Here is a 14,112-nt window from a genome sequence, read left to right as displayed (position 1 = left end):
CGACCCAGGGGGTTGAGGTGGGGTAGGGCGGAGACCTAGGGAGGGGGACAGCTGCCGACAGGGGGCTCCCCTCCCCCGGAGAGCCCTCTCCCTGTTAAGACTGCCAGAAGCGTCCCCCACGGCGGTGAGGAAGGCGGGGCGCAGGTCAGGTGGCCAGTCCGGGCTGGGGGAGCCCTTCCAGCTCCTGGTTCTGCTTCAGTTCCCTCATCCTGCAGAGAGACGGGGAAGGAGTCAGGAGACCAGCAGATGGGGCCACAGGGACGGTGGGACGGGGGTGTGGAGGTGCCCAGGGGGACCCAGACAGAGAAGGGAGCACCTGTGTCGGCAGCGCCGCAGGAATCTCATGATCTTCCGGGCTGCCTGGTCCTGCTTCTTGGTGAGAAAGGAGCCTCTGGTGGAAGAGGAAAGGATGAAGGGCTGTGGCACACCAGCGCACTTGCCCTCAGCCCTGGGACCCAGCAGGTAGAGGCAGGGGCAGGATGCCGGGCCAGCCCCCGGGACCCAGCAAGGAGAGGCAGGGGCAGGACGCTGGGCTGGGCATGGAGGGCTGCAGGCGGCCGTACTTGCTGCGGGTGGGCAGGCTGCCCGTGGGCCGGTGGGGAGGCCCGGGCCGGCGGCGGTAGGAGCGGTAGTGCTGCTGGATGAGCACAGCCGCCCGGCGGCTCTGCTGAAACCGCTTCTGCTCATAGTAGCTTCGGAACTTGCTCTGGATCAGGATGGCCGCCTGGGTCATCTTCTTATAGAGCGCAAACTGCAGACACGGGGGGGCAGAGGCTGAACTGGAGGGACAGAGATCTGAACCCCTGCGGGTCACCCCCAGGTTCAACTGGTGCAAGTCTTTAATCCACACGCTCACGGAAAGGCTGGATCATCACGGACAAACTCACACCCAGACCTCATGCCTAATACCTTAAGCGCAATCCAGGTCAGCTTGTGGAAAGAGAAGGGCAATTAGGGCTTCGGCGGCACTCGGATGCTCGGGGCAGAGCGGGGGTAGGGGTGTGCGTGTGTGCACGCACGCACCTTCTCGAGTCTGGGCCCTCACCTGCTTGTACTTGCGGTAGCAGCGCTGGATCACAGCCGCGGCCACCTCCTGCTGCTCCTTCAGCCTCCGGCCCTGGGGCAAGAGAAGGAACTCAGCACCCAGGGGCCCGCCCGACGGACGGCTGACCTGTCCTTCGGTTTGCCGGGAGCCCGTAATCTCCCCCTGCAAGGCTGGGGCTGGTGTCATTCATGCCCGGGGACCCCCAGCGCTCTGACCTTGTACTTTCGGAAGGCCGTCTGGATGACGCGAGCTGCCTCGTACAGTTCCCGCTGCTCATGATCCGACAGCGTCAGCAGGGCGAAGTCACTCTCCATCTTGCCGCTGGCAGAGGCAGACAGAAACTCTGCCCAGGACGGTGCTGGAGGGACAGCCAGGCGCCCACGCTCAAAGGGCAGTTCGCTGTAGGGGAACAGGGAGGAGGGAGGTCAGGGGGTATCTGAAATCCCTCCTCTTCAGCCCAGCGACAGAGCATGGAGAGGGACTTGGGAGCTCCCCAGACATTATCCTTTTCCCAAAGGCCCTGGGGCCCGAGCCGCAGTGAAGCTCTGGCTATGGGAAAGGCTCCTTCCCTGCTCCCATCTGCCGTTGCCGTGTCTGGATGCTCTGTCCTGAGCTGGTCACCTGGGAGGGGCTGAGGTGGGGAAATGGTCCACGTTATCCAGGTAGCTGGCCAGCCAGGACATGGTCTCGCTGAGCCCCAGGGCCCCCGTCCGCTCCCTCATGGGTGCTCCGGCCTCCGGCAGGCCCACAAAGTCCTCTCGTTTAATCCGCTCTGGTGTGGCTTCGATGATTTGCTTGGCCAGTGAGATCATGTCCACCTGCACGAAGGAGAAGCTGCCGAGTCCCAAGCCGCCCCAACTGCCAGGTGTTCCCGCCCTGCCAGAGCTGTAGCCAGCGTGCGCTTCCTGTCCTATCACTCCCCTCACCAGGCCCTGGGGCCTTGCGGATGGCCGTCCCCGCTCCCCACTCTCAGGTTCTTGCATGCACACCCCCTGGGCTCCCATGGGGGCACACAGCCCTCTGTGTGCAGACACCGTGGAAAAGAGGACAGGAAGGACGGGCTCCAGATGGGGATTCAGGAACTGAACGAATCGAGCACTTGCCCTTCCAGGGTGACTGCCCACCTGGGGCCTGCCCGTGGCCACCAACCAGAACGTCCTCCCCGCAGGATTGGCCAGGCTCGCACCCCCAGCGCCCTCAAGCCCCCCTCCACGACCCACTGTGGACTGGCTTTGCCGGGGACACCCGCAGTACTCTGCGCCTGCCACACGCAGTGCGGTACTCTGTGCTGTTCTCGAAGCTGTCTGGACTTGTGTGCTGCCCAGTGAGTCCGATGGCCTCTCTGAGGCAGGCCTGTCGTGGGTTTGAGCAGAGCAGTGCGCTGCTGTGCCCCGAGACTCCTCGCTGTCACCCTGTGCTGGCCTCCCTGCTGCTCACCCCCATCACTGTGCCCGGCGTCCCCGAGAATCCTGTGTTCACGGATCAGCAGGGAACCCTACAACCTAGCTCCAGCTGAGGCTGCTCCCCAGGATTTTTAACCTCTGATGCCTCATGATTTCCGAGTCACCAGCTCTGACAGCAGCTAAGCAAAGGGCTCCCGTGCCCGTCCCCAAAACCAGGGTAACTGGCGCCTTCTTCCCCAGCCGGAGCCAGACTGCTTCTGCCTCGGGGATGATCTGTGTCTGCGCCCCCGTCCCCCTCGCAGCTCCAGCCACGGGCGGCGTACCGGGATCACATCCACAGCCGGTGGGCTGTCCGCTTCCTCCACGGCAGCCCCACCTTCTGGGGCTGGTGGGAGAGGAGGCGGTGAGGGGGCTGGCCCATGGGGGTTGGTGGCTTCACAGTCCATGAGGAATAGGGGGGCCTCAGGGGCACCTGCGGAGAGCAGGCCTGGGACGATCTCCTCCACGGCCATCTCAGAGGCTGGCAGAGGCGCAGGTGGAGGGCTGCCGTCCGGGGCACTGGAGTAGGCCGACGTGACAGAGAAAGTGCCGTCCGACAGCTCCGAGGGTGAGGACACACTGCTCAGCCCTGTGAGGTGAGGGGGAGGCCAGGGTAGCGGGGACCCTGGCTGTCCCTCCTCCTCCCACCCACAGCCTCCTCTTAGACTGGGGACGACCCTCACCAGTGTCGGGGCTGGAGGAGGGTGGCGACAGGGCGAGTGGGGGCTCGGCTGAAGCCTCCTGTCTCTGCAGTTCCTCGAGGCAGCGGGCAAGGCGCACGTGACCCCGGGAGTGTGCCACAGACAGGGGCAGCCGGCCCAGAGAGTCGGGAATGCTCAGCGCCTGTCTGTTCCAGCGGAAGAGGAGCACGGCGGCTTCCAGGTGGCCCAGGGCACAGGCCCACATCTGCGAGACGGTGGGGAGCGGGAGGTGAGGCCTGGCGCCCCTCCCGGCATCCCTTACAGACCTCCCCAGGCAGCACACCCAGCCCCCCCCCGCCACCCCGCGCGCACGCTCACCAGAGGGGTGCAAGAGAAATGGTCCACGTTGAGCGGGTCCGCCTCTTGCTCTAAGTCCAAGCTCCCAGTGCCCACGCTCCTGGAGGATGTGGGACAGGGACACCGGAGCCCCGTCAGGGTAAGGGCAGGTGACACGGGGGCATCAGAATTGAAGGGGCTGGGGAGCATACTGTCTAGAAGCCCTAAGGTCAGTGGGGTGAGCCTCTCAAAGCGTGAGGAGCTTGGAAAATCAGCGTCACAAATCGGGGGGTGTTAAAATTCCCCAAGTGCAAGTCCTTTCCCAGCCCATCTTCCCACAGTGACCACAGCTCCCTCCTGGCAGGGCTCCAGGTCCTCTGGGCCCTCCTAGGTCCCCTGGCACTGGTGCCCTCTCCCCGAGGTCCTGCTCACCGCCACTGGCTCAGGGTCTCGATGAGGCGCGCGTAGCCCTGGGCGGCGGCCAGGTGCAGAAGGCTCATGCCCCGGAAGGGGCTTCCATGCGCCAGGTGTTCAGGACCCCTCCAGGTGGAGCGTGGGATCATGCTCTCTACCAAGACCACCACCCGTGCCTCAAAGCCGGGCCCCTGGCCTTCGTCCTGTGGAACAGACCCCCTCATGCAGGGACCTGAGCGTCTGGCCCCCTGGCTGTGGATGGCCGTGGCCACCCCCATCTGTCCTGTCCCCACGCCTCCCCCTCCAGGTTCCCCCCACCCAGATCTCTGTGGGCCGTCAGCGCTCCCAGCTCGGGCTCCTGGGCGTCTCCCACTCCCACACTCACTTCTCCCAGCTGCTCCAGCAACCGGACCTCACACGGCCTTGCCCATGTGCGTCTTTAGACGGCCCCGCTCAGCACCATGCCCACAGGTGGCCCAGAGTCCTCTCCCCACCCACATCCTCAGAGACCCGGGCCCACAAGTGCCAGGCCCCCAGGCTCCCCATCCCCTCCCCCACCCTCGCCTTCACCCCCCACCCCCGCTTCAGATCAGAAATAGTCTGAAGCCTGTCATGCCAAGAGGGTGCCCAGAATAGCCACTCCTGCCTCGGGGTGACGTCAGGGAGGAGGAGGCTGAGAACAGGAGGGACGGGAGAGTCCCACAGCAGAGCCACGTTCTCCAGGGAGACCCTCCTCGGCTCCCCACCCAGACCTCCCTCCTCGCGGAGGTACCTGGATTGGAGGCACGTCCGGACTGCGGCAGGTAGCCTGCCCGGCGGCTGCCATGTCCGCCATCCGCTTCTCCATCTGCTCCAGCCGCTCCAGAATGGACATTCGGAACTGGTTGTCTGAGGGGAAGAGGTACGGGAGGCTGAGCGGCGGGCGGGCTCTGGGCGGTGCCCCCAACACCACGACTGGACCTGTGCCGCCACCTGGGAGGTGAAGACACAGCGTCCCACTCTTTCCTCTTTCCCAAAACAACACCCCTTGACCCCTCACCCTAAATACGGCCCACCCAGGACGCAGTCCTTAAACCAGGGCCTTTAACACTACCCCCCGACCTGGGAGCAGAATCCGGAACCGAAACCACGTCCTTCAAGACACAGACGTGGCAGGGATTCCAGCATGCGGCCCCAAGCTGCCCCAGATCGCTCACACGGACGCTCACGCACGCGCGCACACACACAGCTCTCTAGATGAGCCCTCCGTCCGCTCTCTTTGCCCCAGACGCTACCTCTGTCCCTCATGCTGGGGCTGAAGGACCCAGGGCCCCTCCTGTCTGTTATCCACTGACCAAAAGAGCTCGGGGGCTGTGATTTAAAAAGCACCACCCCCTCCTCCCGGCCCCCCGCAGCTGTCCACAAAGAGGATGGCGGGGCTGGAAGGTGACAAAGACGGATTGCTGTGTCCACTCCTCCTCTTCCAACCCCCACCCTGTGCACAAGAACGCACATGCACACACACACACACACACACCAAGCTCTCTCTGTCCCCTCCTGAGATCACACGAGGACAAGGAGGGGAGGCGGGCGGGGATCCGAGCCACGGGAAAACAGGCACGAACAGGGTGGAGGTGGTGGGTGTCCCACTTGAGACACCAGGACAGAGGGGCTCAGGGTCTAGAGCTGATGGTGGGGAGGGGGGCGGACAATAAGCAGAAGGAGCGACGAGGTGAAGGAGGCGGTGAAGGAGGCGAGAGAAGGGACAGGCGAGTGAGCGGGGAGACATGCCAGACAAGCAACAGGAAGGAGAGGGGCAAGTGAAGAGGCGGCAGGAGGCCCAGGGCAACCTCTGGCACCAGGAAGCATGGGGAGGGAGGAGGCGCCCAGGGGAGGCGGGGCAGGGCTTTGGGAGGCCCCCCCACAGTGAGACAGCAGGGGGCAAGCGCCCCCGAGGGAAAGCAGTCCCTCGATAGAGGAGGAGGGGACCCTGAGTCGGACGCAGGGGCCAGGGGCCGCAGGGACACGGAGCTCGGAGCCATGGGAGGGACCAGCAGGGAGGGAACACATGGTTTTCGATCTAATACACATACGTGTGCACGTGTGTCTGTTTGTATAGGGAAGTGTGTCACAGTGTATTAAAGGCAAGTATCCCTGAGGAGTGATACGTTCAATTTTCTACTTTATGTTTCTCTGTTACTCCCAACTTTCTTACGGGAAACACCTATCCTCAAAAATAGAGGAAAAAACAGCAAGGAAATTGAAATACGCAGGACACACCCCACGTACACCCCACATACACCCCACGTACACCGCTCCAGACCCTGTCCCTGCTCCTGACCCCTGGCCGTGCCTGCCTACATCCCACCTTTGGGACAGAGAGACAGGCCAAGAGCTGAGACAAAGACAGCGCCAAGATTTCTAGGGGAGAGGACGTGAGGGACAGTCGCTGCTGCCTTTAGACCTGACCCACAAAGCAAGAGCTGGGAAAGGGTGGAGAATTGGGGGTGGGGCGGCGGCCGCCTGAGTCCTGGGGGCTCTAGGAGCGCATCCCACTCAAATGTTGGGCCCAACACAGGGAACTCACCGTCCAGTGACAACCAGTCGAGCTGAGTACTAGGCAGTGACAGGAAACGGCGGGCTCGATACTCAAAGAGCACAGAGGCAGAAAGGGGCCCCTCCCGCCCCGCCACCTGCAAAGACACCAGCCCCACTTCATGGGCTGGGGGGGGCAGGGTCAGCGACATGGGCTCTCTCCCCAGCTCCTCCTCTGCCCTCCCCCCCCACCCCGTGAGAGCCACACACAACCATTTCACAGCTGGCTCCGCTGCGCCCTTGCTGGAGGCTGGGAGGCCCCTGACTAACGTGGCTGTGCAGCCATTTGGGGTGGGATTCCATTCATTCAAGAGCTGAATACCTACTCCAGGCTGGGACTGCAGACCTTGCGGCCACGTTAGTCAGCACCCAGGCCTGGGAGCCGAGGCTTCGCAGATACCTCTGCTTGTGAAGCAGCCTGACCCCCCAGGTCCGGGTGCAGAGGTCACGGGCCTGTGACAGGTCAGGGAAAGAGAGGCAGCTGCTCACCAGCAGGGTCCAGTGAGAGCTGTGTGCCAGGCTCTCCATGTCTATGGCTTCGGGGATGAAACCACCAGGCCCCGGTCCCCAGACTACAGGCTGACGAATCCCAGCACCCAGCTTCCCTGGTCTCCCCTTGCCTTTCATGCACCACCAGACAGGCTGTCAGATGGGGCAGCAAGTCTGTCACCCTGTCACTCTGGTGGTCCCTGCTATCCCAGAGCAGCACACACTGCTGGGTGCAGGGTAAGGAGCAGAGGTGGTGGCAGAAGGGCAGAAGTGAGCCTTGGCAATGACCTCTAGACCATGCTGTCCAACAGAGCTTGCCTCAGTGACGGAAACAGTCTGGATCTGCACCGTCCAGCAGGGTAGCACGAAGCCACATGTGACCACTGAACTCTCCACACGTGCTTACTGTGAGAGAAGTGCTGAATCTTACATTTTATTTCATTCTAATGAATTTCCACGGGCTCACGTGGCTAATGGCTACCTTACTAAACAGCCCAGGTCTAGGAGGCTATGTCCTTTAGTCCAAGACATGTTGGTCTCTCTTCTCATGCTCCCGAGAGCTCCCTGGATTGGCACCAGAGACTGACTTCAACCAGCCAGAGGGCCTGGATGGACAGTGGAGGCCCACTGGGTCAAATGCCTGAACTCCCAGGCAGGGAGGCCACAGACCCGAGAAAGCAGACTTCTCCAAGGCCATCAGTCAGCTGAGGACTAGACTGCTTACACCAGAGCCTAGACCTGACACATACACGCAGACTCATCTGCATGTTGGGGGAACACGGGGCTCACCTGCCCGTGAGCCAGCCCCTCCCCCGACCGCTCCCCACCCCCATACCAGGACAGTAGCAGCGTAAGACCCCAGGCTGGACAAGCGAGGCTGGCACAGCGATGTGATCAAAGACACAGGAGTAATGCTCGGCGGCCTCTGTCCAGGGACCTGTGATGAGCACCTTGACCCCACCCTGCAGAGACAAAGCCCAGAGTCATGCGACTGCAACTTGGTTGGGTGTTCATTCACTCATTCATTCACCATGAATTCAGACCCTGAGAAAGCATCTGCAGTACGGCAGGCCCTGTGCTAGATTCTGGGGTACAGGGCTGGGGCAGGACCCAGCGGGGTGAGGTCAGCTAGCCTGGCCCTCCTCCCAAAACTCCTGCCAGGAACAGGGAACTCACTGCTTCCCCAAGGCTACCAACTCATGTGCAGACAGCTGTCATGGGCCGAAGCCCTTGCCTTGGGCTCCCACTTTCCTCCCACCCAAGTTCCTCCTCTCGCTCTCTGGGGCAGCAGAGAGCAGAACTTCACTGCAGGAGACAGACCCTTGGCTTCCCCAAGTCTGCATCGAGGGCACCTGGGGGGCTCACGCAGAGAGGAAGGTGGGGAGAGAGGCTACCTGGAGAGACGAGGGAAGCAGCTACGCTCTGCTCTGCCTACAGAGAGGGGTGGGACGAGAGCGAAGCCGCCATGCAGACAGGAGAGAGCAGGTGGCAGTGCGGGGTGAACAGCGTGGAGGAGGGGCTGGGGCCTGAGGCTCACCTCCGGGTAGGACCACTCTGGGGAGAAGTCTGTGATGGTGCTAAGAGCAGGAGAGAGCTGGGCGGTTGGGGCAGGGGCGCCTGGAGCTTCGTCGCTGATGAGCTCTCCCATGAGGTCTGGGAATGATGCAAGACTGAAGGGCTCTAGTTCGCTGGCCCCAGCAGCTCCTCCAAACAAGGCCTCCCCTCTGCCTCCCCTGCCGGCCGGCTCCAGGGGCGCAGGGGAGGGTGGGGGCGAAGGAGGGGGCGAAGGTGCGGGCGGGGCGGCCCTCTGGGCCTTGAGCTCCTCCCCACTGCCATCGTCTTGGATGAAGAAGCGGTTTCCTCTTTTCCCACCTGCTCCTGGCGGAGGAGGAGGACCCCGAGCAGCGGCTTGGGGCTCCAGCGCAGCGGCGGGCTCCAGGGCAGGGCAGGGGATGTGGGCGGCCTCTGCCTCGGGGAAGTCTGGGCTTACCCCTTGCCCCCCTCCGTATGTCTGGCCCCTCTGGGGGCTGTTGAGAAAACGATCCGGGTCAAAGGCAGGGCTGGGAGGAGCCGGCGGGGCAGAGGCCTCAGAGCCTACCACCACAGCCAAGCTCACGGAAGGCGGAGGATCAGCCTGGGGGGCCAGGTGCCTGGTGGGCGTCAAGCCCCCGGTACGCTGCTCCAGTCCCGCCAGGAGGAGGATTGCGGTGCCTCCTCTGGATGGACCCCCTCGAGCGGTGGGAGGGCTCGGTCTGATCTCTAGGGGCTCTGCAAAGCCGGAGGACGAGGAGGACGAGGAGGAAGAAGAGGACGGGGAAGTATGTGCCTTGGGGAGCTCCGGGGGAAGAGGGGCTATGAGCGGAGGGGGCTCAGGGGTGTGGGGGTGGGGGACAGAGGTCAGGGTTAAAGCTCGGGGCTCCACTTTGGGAGAGATGATGCGGTGTTTCGTGCTGCTGCATTTGTGGGTGAGGCTCCCAGAACCTGCAGTGGAAAAGGGTGGGAGGATCATGGTTGGTCCCTTCCCAGCAGCTGCCACCAGCTTCCTGGCACTGGGCCCTGTAGGAGGGGTGTACTACCGGCTGTGGCCACTGGGAGGCAGGCGTGGTCCCCACGCCTGCCCCCGCCCCAATTAAACAGGACAGGAGCAGCGCCCCAGGTAGAGTAGCTGAGAGCAGATAAAGGCACACAACCAAAGGAGTACCAACTAGGAATAAAGCTAAGGCTGGGTGTAAACGTCATGCTGGCGTGGCCCGGAGCCGCTACGGGCAGCACACAGATCAAGAGTCTGGGCCGGCAGGCAGGCGAGCACCCGGACAGGAAGGGCTCTGTTTATCTGGTCATCCTTCTGAGATATGCAAAACACATGCAAATCAGCATGCAAATCCCAGCAGGCCAGCCATGCCGAGGCCTGAGGAAGACAGCGCCGGGGTCCGGGGTCACTCACCGAGGCCCCCACTGCAGAGGCAGGCGTGTGTCCGCGGCGCGGGCTTGGTCGGGTGGGTGTCCAGGATCTGCTGCACCAGCTGCTCCACAGAGAAGCCCTCTGTCCCGTTGCCACAGCTCCACCTGATGCCATGAACTGGAAGACCGCCGGGGTCGGGGGGAGTCTGTGGGACCCCACGGGACAGCCCCCCGAGCACCTGGGATGCCCCACGACTTCTGGCCAGCAGCCTCAGAGCTCACAAACATCCCTTCAACCCCTTCTCCTCCTGCGCCCCCCCGGGGAAGCACCCCCCTGGCTTGCAGGGAGCCACTCACCCCCCGCTGGTGGGTACAGAGCCCCCCCCACCTCGGGAGGCCCATCTCCATGCCCCCTGGGAGTGCCTTACACATGGGCTTCAGCTGCCCCAGCAGCTCCTCCCGGGACCACTTCAGCCACTCGCGACGGTCGCTGCTGATGGAACAGAAGATGGGGCTGCAGCCCTTCCCGCAATCCTCCAGGGCGGGGACGTTCAGATAGTGCACAAGCACGATGTCAGGGTTCTGGGAGCACAAGGGCACACACAGTGTCGTGGGGTCCCCGTTCTCTTCCCAGGCAACCCCCCACCCCCAGTCCTGGCGCCCTCCTCCCCCACCCCTCTCTCCTCTTCCCAGGCTCTTACTGCCACTCAGAACCCAGGGGGGGTCCTTCCCTCCATCATCTCAGATCCCATCTCCCTCAAAGAGCCAGGGAGCCCCCGGCTGCTGGAGCCCTGCCACCCTTACCTGGAGCAGCCAGTAGCAGCGCCGATGGAATGTGGGGACGATGGAAGAGTGAACGTAGCAGCCATAGAGACACTGCCAGGAGACAGGCTGGGGTGGGGGGAGGGCTAGTCTGCTCCCCAACTCTTCCTCTGTTCAGTCCCTTTGCAGGAATCCCAATCTTTCCACCAGTTCCTGTTCAGCCCTCGCCTACCTCTACCTACTCCCCATCCCGGCACCCCGCGCCACGGATGGGGTCAAGAGAAGGGAACGGTGGGGCTGGGGCCTTATAAGGCAGAACAGGCTGGACATATGGGAGGGACCGTCTAGAGATCAGAGCACATCTGAGAAAAGGAGCAGTGATTCGGGGGAGGGAAACCCAGGCTCAGAGGTTCAGGACTTGGACCCCTGAGGGAAATGCGAGAGAAGTGAGGGGAACGAGCCTGGGCGCCCTCTGGGGGAGCCTAAGTCCTGGAGAGCTGGGTCACGGAGGGACGTGGGCGGTGGCGCGTGGGCCAAGCCACCTGCTGGCTGAGCCACGGGCTTGAGGAGGGAAGCGTGGCCGGGAGGGCAGGAGGAGGGGGGCCGGAGCCCTGCTGAGGACAGAGGAGGGCGGCTGGGGCCCAGAGCTGGACGCCCGCCTCACCTCCATGCCCTGGACCTTCAGCTTCATGTGGTCCTCTCGCGTGGTCTTGCCATCCTTCCGTTTCTTCCACAGGTAACCGTCCTTCCGGTATTTCACTTTCTTGCGGTTGTAGAGGATGATGGAGCCGTTCTGAGGCCTAACGAGGGGAGGGCTGGCCTGGAGTCCTGCAGCGGGAAGCCAGGAGCCCAGCCACTGCCCACCTTCAGAAACCTGCTCACCTTGTCTTTGGGGCACAGGACAGCCACTCGTCATGCTTCTCAAAGGTGATCAAGTAGGATGCGATCTCCTGTAGAACAAGGGGCATTCAGTTGGGGGTCCCTGCAGAGAGTCCGGGCCTGGCCTCCCACTCTGCGGAGCCCCGGCAGCTACTGGAGGCTCCCAGCAAGGACCACTGCCCCCTGAGTCCCAGGCTCCATCTCCAACCCAAGTCTAATCTCTCCTTCCTACTCTCTCAACCAGGGCCGAGTCTAAGTTCTCCATCCTCCGTGCTTCATGCTGCATATGATTTCACTTTCCAAATCCCATTTTTGTGCCACTTCCTGACTCAGAAAACCTCAATGGCTTGACACTGGCAGGAAGTCCAAATTCCTCAGCCTGACTCCAAGCTTCTCCCAGACCAGGGATAGGACCGCCGCCCGCTCCCACCATTTATCTGTATTCCACCTACCATTCCTGCCAGACCAGCCACTGACTCTTCTCTGAATATGCCCTGAGCCGTGAGCTCCTGAATGTTAGTGCCCCCGCGGGCCTGTAGCGCCACGCACTCATTTCTCTGAGCCTGGACATCCTAGTCATGCCACAGACCACATGCCTTCCCAGATCTCTACGAAGCCCCGCTCCCTACCCTCGCCCTTCCTGCAATTACAACCACCGCACACGCATATGCCCTCTTGCTGACGATTCTCGCCTAACGAAACAATCAAGCCAATGACAATCGAGTGCCAGGTACACACACAGCATTGTGTGTGTGTGTGTGTGTTGGGAGGGTGGGGGGATGGAAGGTGTGTAACACGAGGACTGTGCCTCCAGAAGGAGCCAGCATCAGTGGTTGTTAAAAGCAACGGCTCCGGAGTTAAATAAATGACACGAGGCAGACCCGTTTCCTCCTCTATACACGGGAGAAGTGTCTGCTCCACAGTGTCGTTAAAGGACGGAGTGAGGTAACCCCGAGCAGGTGCTCGGTCTGTACGAAAGGGAGCCTGCTATCATTTTCACCCAGGTGCACGGGCCCAGGAGTGAGCGCCCACAGACAGATGCAGGTCTTTACACCTCCTCTGTGACCCCCAAAGAGCTTAGAGCAGTCCTCTGCACTGGGGAAGACGCCCACTCAGCCCCCTCCAGCCCACCTTGCTGGGCCCTATCTCCCAAGGCTCCCTGGAAAACCTCATTTGTGTTCCAACGAAGCCGCTCCGGAGGCAGCAACGGACAGCGAGGAAGACACTCCAGCAGCTTCTTGGGGAGAAAGATCTTCAGGTGGTGGTTGTTCTCTAGAGGGGACCGGAAGGAAGGGCTCAGTGTGCTGCCTCTGACACCTCCAACAACCCAGGGCAAAGGGGCTGAACCCAAAACACTGGGGGGAACCATGACATGGACAGTGGGGATCCAAGAATTCGAGGGTCACCACAGCCGGAAGAAAGAAGGGCTGGGAACCTGGACAGTGAACTCACCAGCAACCTCGGTGGTGTCCTTGGTATTCATGGTGAGGGCTCCAGGGGGCAAGGTCACCCCCGGCCTGAGGGGCCGGGGGGAGGGGGAGTCTGTGCTAGGAAGGGAGAGAACAAGGTCATGGCAGAAGCCCTCCCACACTGACCCAGGAGGGTGGGATGGGAGAGGGGTGCAGAACTGGGTCTTGATATCCAGGAAAGATGAGGGGGCAGGGGGAAGGGGCCAGACTGAGATGTGAGGAGAGCTGGGCATGGAGGAGACGGAAACTTCAGACGCGGCGCCAGGAGCCAGCACGAGTGGGGAGACACCACAGACACGGTCATCAGGAAGAGACCGGTGGGGTGGGGGAGGGGAGGGGGAAGGCTGGCGGGGCTGCCGAGTCCCAGGCTCTACAGCAGGAGCTCTTCTGAGGCTGGGGCTACCGTGGGGTCGGGGCCTGGGGGCTGGCACTCCGGGCACCTGGTCCTTGGAGGACGGTTCGGCAAATGGGAGCCTGGATGCTGGGGGGAGGGCAGGAGATCTAAGTCCGCTGGAGAGCTGGGCCTTACAAGACACACCCTGGGTTCCTTCTCGATTTGATATTTGCAAGGGGAAGGGCAGATCTGATGACTGCTCGTAACCTCCTCCCTCTCCTCCACGTTGGTCAGGGCCAGCTCGGATCTGGGCCAGGTACCCAGGCCCCGGCTTCCCACCCTCAGGACAACCCATCCTCCACTCCGAGGCTCACGGCCCTCCCCACCCCTCCCCCACCAGCGCTCTCCCCAAACGCCTCCGCTTCCCCTGTTCTCCAGGCCCACCGTACCCCATCTACCACTCTGGCTCCAGCCTGAGCCCCCACCCTCCCGAAGGAACAGATGGAAGCCGGAGGATGCTCTCTGCGCGGGCTCCGGGCGGCGGGCTCCGCCAGGTGTCCGAGGTGGAGAGGGGAGGAGGCCCGTCCGCGCCGGCCGTGTGCAGGGCAGCTGGGTCGGGGTAAGGACTCCGCCCCAGGGCGCAGGTGCGCAGTCCCGGCCCGGCAGCCTGCCAGGGTGCGGAGCGGCCCGAGGGGGGGGTCCCCGGAGAAGCCCCGACGTGGGAGGGTCTGCCGCCCGCCAGCACGCAGGGGCGCTCCGGAGACGCCACGGGACAGAGCCCGCGGGCGCGCGGCGGCGAGGGTCGGGCCGGGGGCCGGGGCGCGGG

General features: G+C 63.1%; 1 protein-coding gene across 6 annotated transcripts; it reads right to left on the bottom strand.

The window, feature by feature from the left end:
* Positions 1 to 68: 68 nt before the first annotated feature.
* On the bottom strand, positions 69 to 14,106 carry CAMTA2 (calmodulin binding transcription activator 2). Of its 6 annotated transcripts, none has more exons than XM_034647109.1 (23): positions 13,736 to 14,106; positions 12,936 to 13,030; positions 12,652 to 12,755; positions 11,487 to 11,554; positions 11,269 to 11,404; positions 10,647 to 10,733; positions 10,271 to 10,424; positions 9,886 to 10,020; positions 8,479 to 9,422; positions 7,777 to 7,903; positions 6,445 to 6,579; positions 4,651 to 4,766; positions 3,897 to 4,081; positions 3,507 to 3,585; positions 3,171 to 3,393; positions 2,772 to 3,076; positions 1,667 to 1,863; positions 1,261 to 1,444; positions 1,046 to 1,117; positions 910 to 930; positions 564 to 751; positions 317 to 391; positions 69 to 209 (listed from the first exon to the last, which is right to left on the bottom strand). In XM_034647109.1, the coding sequence occupies exons 1-23, from the start codon at positions 13,738 to 13,740 to the stop codon at positions 146 to 148; spliced, it is 3,699 nt and encodes a 1,232-aa protein (XP_034503000.1). In that variant the 5' UTR covers positions 13,741 to 14,106; the 3' UTR covers positions 69 to 145. The 6 variants fall into 6 exon arrangements, with proteins under 6 accessions (XP_034503000.1, XP_034503001.1, XP_034503002.1 ...); XM_034647110.1 differs by having other exon boundaries at positions 10,647 to 10,718; XM_034647111.1 differs by lacking the exon at positions 910 to 930.
* Between the last annotated feature and the right edge of the window lie 6 nt (positions 14,107 to 14,112).

The sequence above is a fragment of the Ailuropoda melanoleuca genome, chromosome 17 (assembly GCF_002007445.2).
Source record: "Ailuropoda melanoleuca isolate Jingjing chromosome 17, ASM200744v2, whole genome shotgun sequence".
Lineage (NCBI taxonomy): Eukaryota > Metazoa > Chordata > Mammalia > Carnivora > Ursidae > Ailuropoda > Ailuropoda melanoleuca.
Note: the sequence above shows the minus strand (reverse complement) of the source record. Positions and strands in the feature narration are given on the sequence as shown.

Bases quoted from the DNA above. Each gene is read 5' to 3' on its own strand.
- CAMTA2 (XM_034647109.1), bottom strand. The intron at 10,425-10,646 runs GTAAGGGTGGCA...TTGTGCTCCCAG, and splicing joins GCTGCTACTGGCTGCTCCAG to AACCCTGACATCGTGCTTGT. The intron at 392-563 runs GTACGGCCGCCT...CTCTTCCACCAG, and splicing joins AGCCTGCCCACCCGCAGCAA to AGGCTCCTTTCTCACCAAGA.